Raw genomic sequence first — 17532 nt, 5'->3', positions numbered from 1 at the left:
CGAAGCTGCTGGCGCGTCGAAAAGCTGCCGAAACCTTAACCGAGGCGATCTCGAGCGCGCTCCCCACCCGGTGCTCTCGAGGCCTGGGCAAGTCGGCATCGCGATACCCGACAGGTTGAGTGAAGCACCTGCCGAGCAAAGCGAGCGAGAACAGATTGAACCACTGCAGCCGCCTCGTCCTCCCGCCGTTCCCAATCCTCACCGACTCGTGCCGCCCAGACCACCCTCCATTCCAGCATCTCACGACATGCCGCCGTACGAGGTCCCGCCCGACCTTCTCGCGAGGATAGGTGAGCGCGGGCGCGCCGCGCTGGCGGAGTTCGAGGCGCAGCAGGCGGCCCGGCAGCTCGCCAAGCACGCCCCCTCCCCTGTATCAACGCCCTCGACCTCGCCCACGCCCTCCAGCACCACCGCTGTCGACATGCAGCAACGCCGTGTCGAGAGGCGACTCGTCAAGCCGTCCGCCGCCGACGAGGACGACTACTCGCCAGCCGGGCCATCTTCGTCGAGCAGCACTCGGCACGAGGCGCCGGTCACCCGCAGCCGTGCGTGCGTCAAGCAGCACGTCGAGGCGAGCGAGTCCGACGTCGAGACGAGCGAGGACGAGCCGCCGAAGGCCGAGGACGAGTCGGACGACGACGACGAGGTCACGCCGCACGAGCAGCGCCGGAGCGCAACGCCCTCGCCGCCGATGCGCATGCCCCGCGACATCCGCGAGGTGGTGTCGCGTACGTTGGCGCGTGAGAGGCTCGAGAGCCCCGGTGCGACGGTGTCGGAAATGCACGTCCTCGAGTCCAAGTGCGTCCCTCCCTCCTCAGCTCGACCGTATCGTTCCCGATTGACCCCGAGCCGTCACCTGCAGGTGCTGCATGCCCGCCACGCCCAACGTCAAGCCGCGGTCCGACCTGAGCAAGACCAAGCTTACGTTCGAGTTCGTCCGGGTCGAGTGGCACCACCTCGTCGGCCAGTACGCGACGTTCGGCGCCCTCGCCAAGGCCATCAACAGGTCGCACAAGGTCACGTCGAGCCCGGCGCCGACGCTCGCGAGCTTCGCCGCCATGGCCGACGCCGAAAGGGCGCCGGTCTCGAAGGCCAACTCGGACCTCGACGCGAGCCACCTTTGCGGCCAGCCGACCTGCTTCCAGCGCGGGCACGTCGTCCTCGAGTCCAACGCGGTCAACACGAGCCGCGACCGCTGCCACAGCGGCCAGTCCGCCAGCCGCACCTGCCCGCACGAGCCGCCTTGCCTCGAGCTCGTCCGGCCCAAGTCGTCGGCCCGCGCGCCGCAAGCGCAGCGCATCAGCCCGGGCCCGAGCAAGAGCAAGAGCAAGACGTCGGGCGCCAAGAAGCTCGCATTCAGCCTCGCGAGCACGAGTCGCTCGAGCGGGAGCTCGTCGGCGACCCGGGTCGAGGTCGGCTCGTCGTCATCGCGGGCCGAGGCGGGAGCCGCCGGGTCGCAGACGCGCGCGATCGAGGTCGTCCAGCCGGTGGTCGTCCAGCAGGCCGCCGCCGCCGCCGCCGTCGCGCCCGTCGAGGACGAGAGCGAGGACGAGAGCGAGGACGAGAGCGAGGACGAGTACGAGTACATTGTCATCGACGACTCGCAGCCGGCCGAGGCTGCGGCGACGTTCTCGCCGGTCGCCGCATCGCCGTCGGCCGCCGAGCAGGTCGTTGTCGCCGTCATCGCGCCGGCCGAGGTCACGCCGGCCGAGGTCGAGGTCGAGGTCGAGGCCGACGAGGAGGTCATCGACGTCTCGTCGCCCATGTCGGACGCCGGCGACGCGCCGCCCTCGCCGATCGTCGAGCAGGTCGCCGATGCGCCCAAGTCGACGACGTGGACCGTGGCGTACCTCGCCGCGCTCCGCCCCAAGACGGCCCGCCGGCTGGTCGCCTTCGAGAAGGCGCGCGAGAGGCGCAAGGCCGAGCGCGAGCAGCGGATCCAGGCCGAGCGCGAGCGCAAGCAGCGGATCAAGGCCGAGCGCGAGCAATGGCGCAAGAAGAAGGTCGACGCGACGTCGACGACCCGCCGCGCAACGCCCCTCCTCGTGGGCCCACTCGCAGGCCGCGCCCGCAGCGCGCGCACGCCGACGCGCAAGGCGACGCGCGCACCGGGCTCGAGGTCGCGCTCGACGGTCGTGCTGCCAATGAGCCGGCGGATCGAGCCCGAGCACAGCGTCGACGAGCTCGAGTGCGGCGACGACGGCGAGGTGTGGGCCGGGATCGTCGAGGAGCGCGTCATCGCCCCGCTGCCGGTGCGCGACCCTAACCGCCCGCGCCAGCTCATGCAGGCGTGCGCGATCGTGGCGACCAGCATCGGCTTTGTCGGGTTCGTGGCGAACGCTGCCGCCGTGTTGCTCGGGTGAGGGGGGCGAGGTCGGCGGCAGAGGAAGGGGGAAGGGGAACGGCCAAGGCGACGGCGCAAAAAGTAACGACTCGAGGTGACGAACATGTAATCGACGGCGTTGTACCCGACTCGAGCTGGCTGGCGAGCGAGGAGGAGCGAGGAAAGTCGAGAGGACGAGGACGAGGAGGTGGTCGTCGTCGACATCTCGAGTCGAGCTGCGAGCTGCGGGGCGAGCAGAGCTGGGAGCTGTGCGGGCAGTGTCTGCTGGACGTGCTCGCTGGAAAGAGGGAGGACGCGGGCGCACCTGGCTGTTCTCGAGGGCGACGAAGGGGGCGGCACGAGCTGGCGGCAGCGCGTGCACGCTCGGGCGCAACTCGAATAGCTGCTTTGCGTTGTGCTCAGCAGTGAGCAAGGCGCACGGCACTCCAGCAGTGGAGGAGCGGGTGTAGCGGGAGCAGAGGCACCTCTCGGTCGTCGTCGAATCGTCGTCACAACTCGGCTCGTCGGTCCACCTCGCGAATCTCCCAGGCGCCCAGCTGCGTCTCGCTACAGTCGACGGTCGATGCAGCTCTTTTCCAGCAGGCTACCCACCTCTCGACGAGCGGCTAGCACTGTCGCGTCTCCCCTCCCCGCCCTCGCCCACCTCGCCCACCTCGCCCACCTCGCCCACGACTCGACGCGCCCCGCCCTTGCTGTGCGAGGCGCACTCGGCACAAGCCCCTAGCACAACGCCGCCTCATGCCGCCTCATCGGCCAGCTCGCGGCGGCCCTGGTCGAGTCGCCCTCCCCCTCGCTCGACGGCGCAGCGCACGACCGGCGGCGACCTCGCTCGAGGCGACGCGGCGGAACGGGCGAGCGGGAGAGCGAGGCGATGGGCCGGAGCGCAGGGTGCGGCGAGGCTGTGCGGGACTCGGTGCGTCCTCCTCTCTCCTTCTCGACCCTCCTCCACCTCCTTCTCGAGCGCGACCTGACGCTCTCGTCCTCGCAGGTGCATGAGACTCTTCTTTGTCCTCGTCGCGACAAACCCTCGACCGCTGCTCGAGCTAGAGCGACGACGAGCGCGGCCGCACGGACTGCGAAAGCGCCTCGAGCTGGCGAGCGCAGCTCCGACATCTCGCTCTTGCTCGTCGGCAGACGGGGCCGCTCAGGAGGAACCTTGCTCTCGGCGCAGGTTGGGCTCGAAAGCAGCCGAGGGCGGCAGGGTTGTGCGGGACTCGGTGCGTCCTCCTGCTTCCTCCTCCTCTCTCGTCCACCTCTGTCTCGAGCGCGACCTGACGCTCTCGTCCTCGCAGGTGCATGAGCCTCTCTGTCCCCGTCGCGGCAAGTCCTCTACCGCTCCACGAGCTAGCGTGACGACGAGCGCGGCCGCACGAGCTGCGAGAACGCCTCGGGCGAGCGCAGCCTCGACATCTCGTCCTCGCAGGTGCATGAGCCTCTCTGTCCCCGTCGCGGCAAGTCCTCTACCGCTCCACGAGCTAGCGTGACGACGAGCGCGGCCGCACGAGCTGCGAGAACGCCTCGGGCGAGCGCAGCCTCGACATCTCGCTTTTGCTGGCGGGCAGATGGGGCCGCTCTGAGGGGGATGTCGCGCTCGGCGAACGCCTGGGCTCGAGTGCAGCAGAGGGCGGCGAGGCTATCCCGGACTCGGTGCGTCCTCCTCTCCCCGTCCTCCTCCCTCGTCCACCTCTCTCTCGAGCGCGACCTGATGCTCTCGTCCTCGCAGGTGCATGAGCCTCTTTGTCCTCGTCGCGAGAAACTCTCGACCGCTGCACGCGCTAGAGCAACGACGAGCGCGGCCGCATACGCTGCGAGAACGCCTCGAGCGGGCGAGCGCGGCTTCGACATCTCGCTCTTGCTGGTGGGCAGGCGGGGCCGCTCAGAGGGACCTCGCTCCCGGCTCAGGCCTGGGCTCGAGTGCAGCAGAGGGCGGCAAGGTTGCGCGGGACTCGGTGCGTCGTCCTCTTCCCGTCCTCCTCCCTCGTCCACCTCTCTCTCGAGCGCGACCTGATGCTCTCGTCCTCGCAGGTGCATGAGCCTCTTTGTCCTCGTCGCGAGAAACTCTCGACCGCTGCACGCGCTAGAGCAACGACGAGCGCGGCCGCATACGCTGCGAGAACGCCTCGAGCGGGCGAGCGCGGCTTCGACATCTCGCTCTTGCTGGTGGGCAGGCGGGGCCGCTCAGAGGGACCTCGCTCCCGGCTCAGGCCTGGGCTCGAGTGCAGCAGAGGGCGGCAAGGTTGCGCGGGACTCGGTGCGTCCTCCTCTTCCCGTCCTCCTCCTTCGTCCAGCTCATTCTCGAGCGCGACCTGACGCTCTCGTGCTCGCAGGTGCACCCTGTCCTCGTCGCGACGAATCCTCGACTGCTGCCCGAGCTCGAGCGACGACGAGCGCGGCCGCACGAGCTGCGAGAACGTGTCGAGGCCGTCCTGTCTCTCGCTCGCGGTCTCGCTCGAGCCGTTTCTCGGAGACCATGTCTTTGCTCGAGCTCTACCGACCCTCGACTGCTGCCGGCTCTCTGCGCTCTACTTGGTCGTCACCTTACTCGCCGCCTTCTTGCGCTTCTTCTCCTCGGCCTTCTGCTGCGGGCGCGTGACCTCGGTCCGAGTGAGCAACGTCGGACGACGAGAGGCGGGCAGAGGAGGAAGCAGGGACGCACCGTGCGGCGCTGCTCGCGCTCGACCTGGTGTTGCAGACGCATGCGCTTCTTCTCGGCGCGCGCCCGGTGCGCCTCGACGAGCTTGCGCTGGCTCTCGAAGCGCACCTGCGCAGCGCGAGCGTCCTCGGCGCAGCGCTCGAGCCACGTCGTCGCCTGCGTGAGGTCCGTCTCGGCGGCGAGCGCGGCTGCGCACGTGTCGACGAGCGAGCGGTGCAGGCTGGCGTGACGAGACGCAGCCGAGCGCCAGCCGCCCGACGACGACGAGCTCGACTCGCTGTCCGAGCCCGACTCGCTGTCCGAGCCTGACTCGGCGTCCGAGCCCGACTCGCTGTCTGAGCCCAGGTCCGAGTCCGACTCAGACTCGGTGCTCGGCTCAGAAACTGGCGACGCGTCGGACAGGTCGCCCTGCAGGTCCCGGAGAGTCAGTGCTGGCCGGCATGGCGGGACGAGTCCGGGACAGAGAGAAAGTGAACGCACGTCGTCAAGGAGCAAGGAGAGGCTCGACCGGGAACGCGCCCAGCTGCTTCTCGACGACCGAGAGAGGCTGCGGTGCGAGTGTGCGTCAGTACGGGTCCGATGAACGAGTGAGCGGTGACGATGATGCACCCTGGCGCGCGGACGCGTGCCGAATACCGAGTCCTGCAGGCCGTCCTGCAGCTCAATCGTCGCCTGCGCGCAGCAGAGAGTACGTCAGGACGGGCAGAGAGACGGAGAAAAGGGTGGGAGCGCGAACGGCTCACGAACAGCTTCATGCGCGACACGAGGTCCTGCGGCGCCGTTGACGTGGCGGTCGGCGTGCACGAGTGCGCGCCCTCAACCTTGACACACTGCCAGTGCCGGTTCTCGAGCTCTCGAAAGAGGACGTGAAAGGCGCACTGGCTCGGCTGGAGCACGCAAGCCAAGGCGAGGGTGCGCGTGGTCTCGCCGTGAGGCAGCGTTTTGCGGCCCACCTCGCTCACGAGGAAGCGGCCGTCCTGGCGAGCTGTGGCTCTGAGCGCGCCCTCGAGGCTGTCGAGCTCGTTCGCAGTCGTGAAGACGTCGCCGGCTTGCACCTTCTCGAGCTGCGGCGTCTGCTGGGCGCGATGGCGGGTCAGGATCATGTCTGGGTCGCGTCGTGGGCTCAGGCAGCGACGCACCTGAAAGCGTGACGCTGTTGGCTCGCTGTACTTCTCGACAGGCGCCTCGGTGACGGTCCATGCGCCGCCCAAGTCCTGCGTACCGCGCTGCACGGCGACGAGGGCGAGCTCGCGACGAGGCTGCTGGTCCCAGGTAGGCCGGCACCCGATCGTGATCTTGAGCGACTTGGACTGCGCTCCGCCCCAGGCCGGTACGATGTGCCCGTACCCGCGGCGCAGGGCGGAGAGCTGGGTCGCGAGGAGGAGGTCGGGCCAGTGCGCGTACGTCGCGCCGACGGGAGGCCACGCTTCGAGCTCGAGCGTCGGCATGCTCGAGCAGTCGCGTTCGATAGCGAGAGCGAGAGAGGCGAAAAGGAGGCGAGAGCGAGGGAGGGAGAAGCTCGGGGAAGAAGGGGCGCGTGCACGGACCGGAAGTCTCCGGTACGTTCGGCAGAGCGGCCCGAGACCACGCGCTTCGGCTGGCTCGAGCAATCCGCGGGAGAGCGCGTGAGAAGCAAGAGCGAGGTTCGAGCGTCCGAGGCCGACCCGACATGACGAGGTCCGGGAGCTGCGACGCAAGAGTGCGAGCGAGTCGACTGGCAACTGCAGTTCTTGCTCTCGCTCACCCAGGACCTCGTCGGGGGTATCTCATGAGGCGGTCCGAGGAGTCTCGAGGGGCAATAGCTCGAGAGGAAACTGCGAGTCGGATCGGTCCGGACGAGGATCTCGACTCGAGAGGTGAGCTGGCGTCGTGTGACGGTGCAAGCCTCGCTCAGTCTCTCACGAACGACGACTCGACAGCTCCTACGACGGCTCGGGGCGTGACCCCTCGAGAAAGCGAGGTTCGAGGTCAACTCGGCGGGACGAGGTCCGGGAGCAGCGACGAGAAGTGCGAGAGCGAGTCGACTGGCAACTGCAGTTCTTGCTCTCGCTCACCCAGGACCTCGTCGGGGGTATCTCATGAGGCGATCCGAGGAGTCTGAGGGCCCACAGCTCGGGAGGAAACCGCGAGTCGGGTTGGCTCAGTCGAGGTCTCCACATGGAAGGCGAGCTGGCACCGTGAGACGGTCCGAGCCTCTCTTGAGAGGTCGAGACGGTGCGACAGGTGACATTGCAGTGGACGACGATCGGAATGAAGAAGAGAGAGAGCTTGCGCGACTCGCGAGGAGGCGGCCGGTCGCGAGCAGGGACATCGAGCGAGGGCGTCCGGCTTGTCGCCTCCTCTGTCGCGCTGTACCTTGCCTCCGCACCGCACGTTCCGATCAGGCCCTCGACTTGACGTGATTGCTCTGCGCGCCACCGCGAGTGAACCGCTGCACCGTGGTCGGACGTGGCTCTAGCCGTCGAGGAAGGGACGGCCGTCTACTGAGCCGCCGGAGCCATCTCCCATGCGCCCCACCACTGCTCGAGCAAGCAGCAGAAGAGCAAGGACGCCAGCAGAGTGCGAGACGGAGAAGGGAAGCGAGGGAGGAGGCGACAGGCCCGAGCTGGCAAAGGGTGGCTGCAGACGGGGGCAGAAGAGCCGGGCCCGTGTAGCTGGCCGTGCCCTTGAGCCATCCCGCCGTCCAGCAGAGCATGCGAGCCTCGGTGAGCGAGAGGAGGAGGCGAACTGATGAGAACGAGCTCCTCTCCCCTCCTCGTCACACCACACCGCTCGCCCGGGCTTGGCCTGCTGCCGTCCGAGCATCCAGTCGTGTCTTACTACCCCGTCGACCTGTACTCGCGGCCCGTCTCGGCCACGTTGTCGCCCTCCGCCTCCTCCCCCGCCCTCGTATCCCCCTCGCTCGTGCGCCCCCACCCGCCCCCAGGGCAGCACCGCGACGCTCCGACTAGCCCCAGCACCACAGCGTCTATCGTCTCGCACCACCGTCGCCCTCTATCACGCCGCCTCGACCTCGACCTGGTCTCGGCACCTCGCGTACGTCGGCCTCTGCTCCCGAGCATGCCGCTCGCGGCCACTCGCAGTCGCACATCTGCTTCGTGTGCTCGTCATACCGCACCGCCGGGCTCGAGCGAGGGGTGCGACTGGCCGTGCGCTCTGGCGCCGACCGACTGCTCCCCCTCGACGAGCTCTCGTCGGCCGGTCCCTGTCGCAGCCACGGGCAGGGACGGGCTGCCGTGGCCCCGAGGGCCCACTCTCTGCGGGGAGAGTGTGGCAGCGGACCGAGGTGCGTACAGGAGAGGTGGCGGGCAACGAGGGGCGGGCGGCGCCTCGGACCTCGTCTCGTGCGTCCTGCTCCTTCCTCGTACCCCATCCCTCGAGCGAGCTCGCCTGACTCGTTGCCGCTCGTCCTGCAGGCTCGTTCCGCCTCATCCCTCCTCCTCGCACGCTGTCGCTGCTCGCCGGGTTCGCCAACTTGGCTTCCTCGTCCCCCCCTTCTCTCCCCGCCGGCTCGCCAGTCGTGCTGCCAACGAGCCGACGTGTCTCGACCAGTGTCCCGCCCAACTGCTCGGCCCGGCGTCGATCCATCGCGTCAGCTCGAGCGACCTCGACCTCGGTTCGCGCCTGTCAGCTCGCCCTTCCTCGACTCGACTTTGTCTTCCTCGACCTCGCCTCGCCTCTCGACGCCCTTACGCCTTCCTCGTCGGACGCATCGGTCTCGCCTGTCGCAAAAGGACCGACCTGTACGGCCCTGGATCGCTCGACGTAGCGAGTACATCCTCGTGCGTCCCGGCCCTCCCTCTTCTTCCCTTTCCTCGCCCTTCCATCCCGACCTGACCTCGCCTTTCCTCGGGCACCGCGCAGGTTCCCGACGCGTTGCGCCTTGTTCATCGCCTATGTCCGGCCTCGGCGTGCACCTCGCTCTCGACGTCGCACATGGTGCTCAACTCGCAGCATCCGAGATTCATGCCCAGCTTCCGCCACCTCGTGTCGCGGCGCCTCCTCGCCGTCTGACTCGACATCGATCTCGACTACTGGGACCGATACCCGTACCTCGCACGCCCTCGGGCGAGCAAGAGCAGTCGCACTCTGTACGCCCGACTCCTCCCTTCTCCTTCCTGTCACAGCGTGCGTCGCTCGAGCGAGTTTGCCCGACCTCGCCTCGCTTGCTCGCCCTGCAGGGTCGTCTCTCCTCGAGCCGACAATTCGCACTCGGTCCGCTGTCGTTGCCGCATGGCGAGGGCATGGCCGTTCCAGATTCAGAACTCGACCCGTCTTGTCGCCTGTTCAGCCGCCAAGTTCGACTTGCCGACACACCGCTGTCGACCGCCCGCCCTACCTCCTCGACTCTCGTCACTCGACCTTCTACAAGCCGCTGGCCTCACGAGTCGCGCCAGGCCGGCTTCGCCTTTCTCGAGCCGGTCTTGCTCCTCCCTCTCTCCTCAAAACTCGCCCTTTTCCCTCGCCCGCCTTCCTCGACACCCAGGCTCTCCTCGCTTCGCTCGACATGCGCCCGTCGCCGCCATGCCGACGAGCCTCGCCTCCCCGAATCGGCGCTCTTCGACTTGCTCCGCCTCGGCCCGAGCTCCGCAGCTCCCGCCGCGCCCTCTTCCTGTTCAGCAGCATCGTCGACGATGCTCACCCTCGCCGCATGCTGCCGCGACGAGCATGAGCCGCGAGGAACCGCTCCTGCCGCGTGCTCTTCGATCTGTCCTCGGCGCGCTCTCGAGCCGCGGCGTTGTCGCGCACCGATGCATCCCTGTCTGTCCATGCTCTCGGTCATACACGCTCGGTCTGCTCTACGGGCGTGCTCAACTCGTGGAGCCCCGAGGAGCAAGAGCTGGGGGCGAAACTGCAAGTCGGGTCGGTCCAGACGAGGATCTCGACTCGAGAGGCGAGCTGGCGTCGTGTGACGGTCCGAGCCTCGCCCAGTCCTTCTCAGACGACGGTTCGATAGCTCGTTCGACGGCTCGTGGCGTTACTCCTCTAGAAAGCGAGGTTCGAGGTCGACTCGCCGTGACGAGGTCCGGGAGCAGCGACGCGAGAGTGCGAGCGAGTCAACCGCTCTCGCTCTCGCGCGTCGACAGCACAAGGAACGACACGTCTGCGTTGCACGCACAGCTACAACAAGCGGCCCACGGCCTGCTTCTCTGCTCGCCGCCTGCGACAGAAAGCCCCTTCCGACGCTCGACCGGCTCAAGTCGTGCCCTCGTCGCTCTTGCTCCCCTCCTGCGCCGTCGACCGGCCCGCCTGTCCGCCCCTGACCGACGCCCTGAGCTGCCGCTCGAGCAAGGCGAGCCCGCCGTGCGGCCACGTGGCGACCAAGTCGCTCGCGTCGCCTTCGGTGAACCGCTTGCCGAGCGCCACGTACGCCCACCACGGCCCCTCGTCGCCGCCGTCGCCGTCAAAGACGTGCGTGCTGCTGCTCGTGTCGGCGCCGTCGTGCTGGGCCGAGCTGGCGACCATCTTGAGCACGCGCGAGCGGGTCGAGTCGGGCGCCGGCCGGTCGCGCCAGCGTGCGTCGCGCTTGAGCAGAGGGGCGAGGTCGACGAGGCGCGGATAGATGCTGACGACCGTGTCGGCGGCGAAGAGCGCGTGCAGGAACGAGTCGGGCATGGCGAGGAGCGTCGGCGTCTGGTCGAGGTCGAAGTCGGACTTGGGGGCCGAGGTGGTGTTGCCGAGGCTGTCGGGCGAGGCGCGACGCTCGTAGAAGGAAACGCAGAAGGCTGTGTGACGTGGGAAGAGGCTCCGCTCGAGGGCAGGATGGGAGGAGAGAAGAAATCGAGCGCGACGCACAGCCTTTGTCACGCACGATCTCGAGCCGGCCTCGGTCTTGAAGCGGGAGGATCCACGAGTGGCCACAGTCGACCCACGCGAACGGGCTCGCGAGCAAGACGGCCGGGTCCGTCGTCTGCCCATGCGCCTTGAGGACCTTGACCAAGTCCTCGGGCGACATGTGCTGGTACGACACGGACGAGAGGTCGACCTTGTTGCGGCGTGCGGGCTCGGGCGCACGCTGCCCGTGCGACATGGCGGGCGTGTTGGACGCACGAGTCGAACGGCCTGCGTAACAGAGACGACGTAGCGGGTCCAGAGAGAGAGGAGGAAGGAGAGAGAGAGAGGGGGCGCACCTTTGGTGACGGCGGCCGGATCGAGGCCGAGGAGGGTCGGCGTGCAGACGATGCCGAGGTTGGCGCAGTTCGAGACGACGTCGATGATGAGGCAGTCGAGCTTGCCCGTGTCGGGCGACAGGCGCAGGCCGCGGCCGATCATGTGGAGAAAAAGCGTCCGCGAGCGGGTCGGCCTCGCGACGACGACGCAGTCGATGGCGGGAAAGTCGGCTGCTCGAGCGCGCACGAGTCAGGCCCGTGGCTTGAGTTGCGCACCGGAACGAGAGAGAGAGAAAGAGGCGGCGCACCTCCCTCGGTCAAGATGCCGCAGTTGACGAGGACGGGGAACTTGCCCGCCCGGAACGAGCGGTACAGCGCCTCCCTCTGCGACGAGGGCGTGCCCGAGTGCACGATGCGCGCGTCGATGCCGCGGTCGCGGAACGCGGTCGACAGCGAGAGGACGTGGGCGACCGAGGCGGCAAAGACGAGGGTCGAGCGGCGACCTGCAGACGAGGGAGTGCGCCAAGGTCAGTGCGCGCTCGGGAGATGGGTGAGGAGGAAGGGAGGACCGAGGACGCACCTGCGGCGTTCTCGAGGTACGCCTTGACGACGAGCTCGTTGGTCGCGTCCGAGTTGAGCGCGAGCGAGAGGCTCGCCGGCTTGAAGTCGCCCGTCTTGTCCGACACGGCGACTTGCGACAGGTCGACGGCGCCGTCGAGGTGGACCGTCGTGAACGAGATGTCGGACAGCCTGCGAGAAGGGAGACCGGCCCCAAGTCGCCGTAAGTGCTCGTGCTCCAGAGCCTGAGGAGCTCGACCACGGCCTCTCGCGCTCGAGTGCGGCTCGAAAGAGGAGGGGAAAAGGGGACGCACCACTTGCCGCGCACCAAGTCGAGCCACTCGCAGTGCCACACGATCTTCTCGATGACCTTGCCGAGCGCGAGCTGGTCGGACCGCGCCCACGTCGCCGAGAAGGCGAAGAGCGGCACGCGAATGCGGCCGAGCGAGTCGAGCTTGGCGGTGACGGGCGCGAGAACGGGCAGCTGAGGGTCGGGCGAGGTTGAGGTCGGCGTGAGGCGCTCGCCGGCTGCGGCAGACGCAATGGCGCTCGGCGCAGCTGGCGTCACGGTCGTGCTGGGCGACTTGGACGTGAGGGCGTGCTCGACGTGCGAGTCGAAGCGGGCGAGGATGTCGAGGTACGACTTGGCGGCGGCGTGGTGCGCCTCGTCGATGATGACGGCCTTGAAGCGGTCCGTGACGAACTTTTCGAGGCGCTTGTACGACGAGTGGGCGAGCGTCTGTGCGGGTGCGTGAGAACGACCTGGTCAGGGGCAGGAAGAGGCGGGTTCGGCGAGGAAGGCGAGCTGGGACGCACCTGGTACGTACACACGGTGACGTCTGCGTAGCCCGAAGCCCGACTGCAGCCTTGCTCGACCTCGACAGACTGTGTGCGCCGAAGGATCGGGGTCAGCGCCGAGGCCCGACTCGCCTCGCTATGCCGCGCCGACTGCGCGAGAGAGGGAGAAAGCGCGCCCCGGCTCACCAAGTGCGGGTGAGCTCGCTGAATCGCGACGGCCGTCTGCTCGACGAGCTGGACCGAGCTGACGAGGACGAGGACCTGGGTCGCGACCTCGCGCGTGACCGGGTGGACGAGCGCCGGGAGGTGCGAGATGAGGGCGGTGAACATGGCCGTCTTGCCCGAGCCTGCGAGGATACGACAAAGGGTCAGCCTGTGCGTCTCGCGAGACTGGGAAAGGGCTGCCAAGAGAGAGAGTGGACGGACCGGTTGGCGCCGACACTCCGAGCCGGCTCGACTCGCCGCGCTGGACCTCGTCGAGGACGGCGCGCACGCAGTCGACCTAGTACGGCCTGAGCGTGATGCCGGCCTGCACGAGGGGCTTGCGCAGGGAAGAGGTACTGGTAGACGAGGAGGTCGAGGAGGGTGGGACGGCGGGCGGGCGCGACTGGGTGACGGCGGCGGGTTGCGGCGGCGGTGCAGGTGGCGCAGAGGGTGCGTCGAGGGCGGATGTAGGTGCTGCGGGTGCTGGCTGCTCTGCTGGGGGCGGTGGGACGACGGGGCGAGGTCGAGTGACCGCGGCGAGCGATGAGGTGAAGGACGCGGCGGCACGGCTCAGGCGGGCTAGCTGTGCCAGTAGCGAGGGCATGTCGACTGCTAGGGCCTCGCCGGTGCCCTGCGTGGTGCTCGAGTCGGTGTGGGCCGCGAGTTGTCGATGTTGGCCGACTCAGGAGTCGCGCTCGCGCTCGCGCTCTCTTTGCTCCCGCTCATGCTCCACACTCTCCCGCAACGCTCGGCGCGCGTACGGTCGTGTGCGCAGACGAGTCTCCTGTCCGCTTCTGCTCGATCAGGGCTGCTGCCCGACCGAGGGCGAGCCCTTTGTCCTCCTTCTTGCTCCCCCTCGCTCGACCTGCTCGCTCTCTGTCTTTCGCACACTCGACCATGTCCCGCCCGACGCCCTACAGCGGGCGAACTCGTGCAACGGGTCCGTCATCCCTTCCCGCCCAGCCCTGTTCATCACAGCTGACCCTCGACCCACGAGCAGCTCCTCGTCAAGGCTACGACCTCCCGGCCACTCTCGCCGCGCACTCAGCCTCCAGCTCCCTCGACACAGCTTCCTCCTCCCCGACCTGCCGAGGCTACGGCGACGAGTGGGCCGCCGACGGCAACGACCGCCTCTCGAGCCAGCACCTCGGCCTCGGTGCCCTCTCGTTCGGCGTCTTTGCGATCCGCGACAGGTTCTCGGGCTACATCGTCGCGCTCGAGTGTGTCCCCGACACGTGCGACGCGGACAGCCTCGCAGACGTCTTCCTCACCGCCGTCGAGTTGGAGCAAGGTGCGCCCCTCGTCCTGTTCCTCGGCCCTCTTTCTCCTCCTCGAGACCTCGAGCTGACGCCGTCTCGCCCTACAGGTGTTCCGTCGAGGCTCGTCATCGACAACGGGCCCGAGAACGACAAGATGCTCCAGGTGCAGGTCACGCTCCAGTACGTCTCGCCCTCGCCGCCGCCCTTTCGCCCCCCTCTTCCGCCCGTCGACTCGGAACTGACACTCGCCCTCAGCGACCGGTTCCGTCCGACGCAGACTGAAAGCTCGCCGCCGCCGTACGAGGTCAAGACGCCCAACGCGAGCCTGCTCAACCTGTGGTCCCAGTGGATGCGCAACGAGGGTCGCATGCTCCAGCACACGATCCAGGTCGACGCGGGCCCGGCTGGCTTTGACCCTGACGACGGCCTGCACCTGTGCGTCGTCGCAGTTCTCTTCTCTCCCGGTCCGGCCGCTGCGCCGGGCCAGCTCGTCGCACCCAACCTGACGCACCTCCCTTCCTCAGCGCGGCGGCCCTCTTTGTCTGGTCCCAGGTCATCCAGGCCCACCTCGACGCCGTTCGCCGCATCGCCAACATGATGCGCGTCCGCCGCCAGCCCAACAAGGTCGCCGGCCTCATCTCGGGCCACGTGCCCGACATGGCCCGCCGCGGGTGGCACGGCGGCGAGCGCTGCATCGTCCCCTGCAGCCTCGACGTTGTGCGCGGCCTGCGCAGCAGCGGCGTCGTCGGACCGACGCTCGGCTTTGTTGGGGCCGAGTTTGAGGTGGCGGCGCACTGGGCGCACGACGAGATGGGCCGCCCGGCGCTGCGGCGCGTCAACGCGTGGGACATCTGGGACGAGCTCTGCGAGAGGCTCTCGTAGCAATCTGTTCATGCATGCAGGGTCCTTTTCGAGCGATCGAGACAGAGTGTGTGAGAGAGCACGAAAGCCAGCGCCCACAGAGAGAGGTCTGAGCGCGTCCGTCTTCGCAAGTCGCGCACGCTCGGGCGAGGCTTGGCAGCTCCTCTGATGCCCAGGCAACTGGCTTTGCTTGCTTGGCCAGGCTCCAGCCGCGAACGGCAATGAGCGACAGGCTCTATCGCTACACAGTCGTGGTCGGACTCTTAAACCCTGTTGGCGCTAACTGTGTGTCAAGTCCTGGGGCGCCCCCAATCGAATCTTCGATAGTATAGTGGCTAGTATATTGCCTTGTCAACACGTTCATTCGTCTCAACACGGCAGAGACCCGGGTTCAATTCCCGGTCGAAGAGATCTCTTTTGCTCCTGCTCGCCTTCTCAGGCGTGTGAGCTCCCTTTTGCCCGGGCGGGGGGAGTCGCCGAATCGTCGCTCGCCGGGCAACCTCGAAAGTCCGCCTTCCTCTCCCGTCTGACTCCAAATCATCTATGTAGAGACAAACCGACAGCATCGTCACGTGCAGCATTGGTGGTTTAGTGGCAAAATTGGGCATTGCCAGCGTCTGTTGATTTGCCTAGCCCCGGGTTCGATTCCCGGCCAATGCAGTTCCTTTTTGCTCCGTTTGCCTGGTCGCTAGGGAAGAAGAGCGCATGGTCCTTTGGCCGCGTGGTGTGCGCAACGAGCGGACCGGGCGATATTGTGGCGGCACACGTCCAACCTAGCCTCAATCATTGGAAACAACAAAGGCCGGCCACTCTACGGCCTCGAGCGTCTCTCGGAACAAATAGTTGACTACGTATCTGGTGGCTAATTCTCTGACCTGCGATTTATGATTGGCCAGATGTCCGAGTGGTTAAGGAGACAGACTAGAATCGTCGCTTATCTGTTAGGCTCTGCCTGCGCAGGTTCAAGTCCTGCTCTGGTCGACTTAATCTTTTGCCGCTGCCGGCCAGACCTGCAGAAGGCATTGCCGCTCTCCTTTTTGCTGCTGCAAGGTCATAAAAGAGGGGAGGAGACCTTTGTAGCTTGACTGCGTCTGCACAGGTGGCCTGTTTGTGCCAAGTGGGCAACTGAATGACAGCTCAGAGCTTGATCAGATGCCCAAGCATGCTTGTTGGGCACTGAAAGCGGGCGCAAGACAAGGAGCCTGGCCTTTGAGCGGCCCAGTTCCTGTGAGTGAGCAGCCCTGCAACTCTACGGAACAAGAGCCCAGCTACAAAATGGCTCGCCGCAGACTTGACCCTGACCAGCCCATCCAGAGGTGACACGGGACCTAGCAAGGTCCGGAATAGAGCCATAGGGTTCCAGGGCTGTTTGCTTGTGGGAAAGGGCCTGGCAGTCTTGGCCCTTCCCAAAACTGGACCTTGTAAGTGACTGGCCCTGGAACTCTCCCGCCCTATCAATCCCCTTGTCAAGCACCTTTCACCAACTGGACAAGCCCTTGGCGGTAGATCTCAACGCAACCCAAATCCTGAGTCGGCCTAAGGCCTCGCGAATCCGAGGCCACCGTACCTGGAGCTTGTAATCAACCTGCCCTGAGTAGCCCTGTTCCTCATGGAGCTGTGCGCGCAGACGGGTTGGGTCCGAGGGGGGCCGAGAGGCTTGGTCCGGCTGATGATGCTACTGATGCACTCGCCCAAATCTGGCTCCATTACCATCAAGGTCTACTATCATATGGTCCCTGTGCCAAGCGGTAGGTTGGTAGCCCTGTTCCTCATGGAGCTGTGCGCGCAGACGGGTTGGGTCCGAGTGGGGCCGAGAGGCTTGGTCTGGCTGAGGATGCTACCAATGCACTGGCCCAAATCTGGCTCCATTACCATCAAGGTATACTATCATACGGTCCCTGTGCCAAGCGGTAGGTCAGTAGCCCTGTTCCTCATGGAGCTGTGCGTGCAGACAAGTTGGGTCCGAGTGGGGCCGAGAGGCTTGGTCTGGCTGAGGATGCTACCAATGCACTGGCCCAAATCTGGCTCCATTACCATCAAGGTATACTATCATATGGTCCCTGTGCCACGCGGTAGGTCAGTAGCCCTGTTCCTCATGGAGCTGTGCGCGCAGACAGGTTGGGTCCGAGGGGGGCCGGGTCCGAGTCTGGCTGAGGATGCTACCAATGCACTGGCCCAAATCTGGCTCCATTACCATCAAGGTATACTATCATATGGTCCCTGTGCCAAGCGGTAGGTCAGTAGCCCTGTTCCTCATGGAGCTGTGCGTGCAGACAAGTTGGGTCCGAGTGGGGCCGAGAGGCTTGGTCTGGCTGAGGATGCTACCAATGCACTGGCCCAAATCTGGCTCCATTACCATCAAGGTATACTATCATATGGTCCCTGTGCCAAGCGGTAGGTCAGTAGCCCTGTTCCTCATGGAGCTGTGCGCGCAGACAGGTTGGGTCCGAGGGGGGCCGGGTCCGAGTCTGGCCAAGAGGCTTGGTCTGGCTGAGGATGCTACTGAGGGACTGGGCCAAATCTGGCTCCATTACCATCACGGTATACTATCATACGGTCCCTGTGCCAAGCGGTAGGTCAGTAGCCCTGTTTCTCATGGAGCTGTGCGCGCAGACGGGTTGGGTCCGAGGGGGGCCGAGAGGCTTGGTCTGGCTGAGGATGCTACCAAGGCACTGGCCCATATCTGGCTCCATTACCATCAGGGTATAGTATCATATGGTCCCTGTGCCAAGCGGTAGGTCAGTA

The 17532-nt window shown here is 66.7% G+C and overlaps 4 protein-coding genes and 3 non-coding genes across 7 annotated transcripts; 5 read left to right on the top strand and 2 right to left on the bottom strand.

Moving 5' to 3' along the window:
• Positions 1–247: 247 nt before the first annotated feature.
• RHOBADRAFT_56627 (uncharacterized protein) lies at positions 248–2462 on the top strand (the record flags this gene model as incomplete). Its single annotated transcript, XM_018418438.1, has 2 exons — positions 248–798; positions 863–2462. The coding sequence occupies 2 exons, from the start codon at positions 248–250 to the stop codon at positions 2361–2363; spliced, it is 2052 nt and encodes a 683-aa protein (XP_018267484.1). The 3' UTR covers positions 2364–2462.
• A 2344-nt stretch (positions 2463–4806) lies between these two features.
• RHOBADRAFT_56626 (uncharacterized protein) lies at positions 4807–6445 on the bottom strand (the record flags this gene model as incomplete). The annotated part of the gene is made up of 6 exons (XM_018418437.1): positions 4807–4923; positions 5001–5405; positions 5478–5544; positions 5607–5669; positions 5741–6070; positions 6137–6445. 4 exons carry the CDS (start codon positions 6443–6445, stop codon positions 5482–5484), a joined length of 765 nt encoding a protein of 254 aa, XP_018267483.1. The 3' UTR covers positions 4807–4923; positions 5001–5405; positions 5478–5481.
• A 3748-nt stretch (positions 6446–10193) lies between these two features.
• Positions 10194–13271, bottom strand: RHOBADRAFT_47777 (uncharacterized protein; the record flags this gene model as incomplete). The annotated part of the gene is made up of 10 exons (XM_018415047.1): positions 10194–10723; positions 10794–11060; positions 11129–11338; positions 11416–11610; positions 11688–11857; positions 11980–12404; positions 12482–12550; positions 12650–12810; positions 12890–12935; positions 12999–13271. The coding sequence occupies 10 exons, from the start codon at positions 13269–13271 to the stop codon at positions 10194–10196; spliced, it is 2346 nt and encodes a 781-aa protein (XP_018267482.1).
• Positions 13272–13564: 293 nt separating this feature from the next.
• On the top strand, positions 13565–14821 carry RHOBADRAFT_56625 (uncharacterized protein; the record flags this gene model as incomplete). The annotated part of the gene is made up of 5 exons (XM_018418436.1): positions 13565–13607; positions 13668–13958; positions 14034–14106; positions 14182–14361; positions 14451–14821. The coding sequence occupies 5 exons, from the start codon at positions 13565–13567 to the stop codon at positions 14806–14808; spliced, it is 945 nt and encodes a 314-aa protein (XP_018267481.1). The 3' UTR covers positions 14809–14821.
• A 283-nt stretch (positions 14822–15104) lies between these two features.
• On the top strand, positions 15105–15197 carry RHOBADRAFT_t153. Its single transcript has one exon. It is a non-coding gene; the product is annotated as a tRNA-Asp (tRNA).
• Positions 15198–15364: 167 nt separating this feature from the next.
• Positions 15365–15447, top strand: RHOBADRAFT_t154. The gene has a single exon. It is a non-coding gene; the product is annotated as a tRNA-Gly (tRNA).
• A 230-nt stretch (positions 15448–15677) lies between these two features.
• Positions 15678–15768, top strand: RHOBADRAFT_t155. Its single transcript has one exon. It is a non-coding gene; the product is annotated as a tRNA-Ser (tRNA).
• The last annotated feature ends 1764 nt before the right edge of the window (positions 15769–17532 follow it).

This window comes from Rhodotorula graminis, assembly GCF_001329695.1.
Source record: "Rhodotorula graminis WP1 unplaced genomic scaffold RHOBAscaffold_22, whole genome shotgun sequence".
NCBI lineage: Eukaryota > Fungi > Basidiomycota > Microbotryomycetes > Sporidiobolales > Sporidiobolaceae > Rhodotorula > Rhodotorula graminis.
The sequence above is the reverse complement of the archived record's forward strand: the minus strand, read 5'-3'. Positions and strand labels throughout refer to the sequence as shown.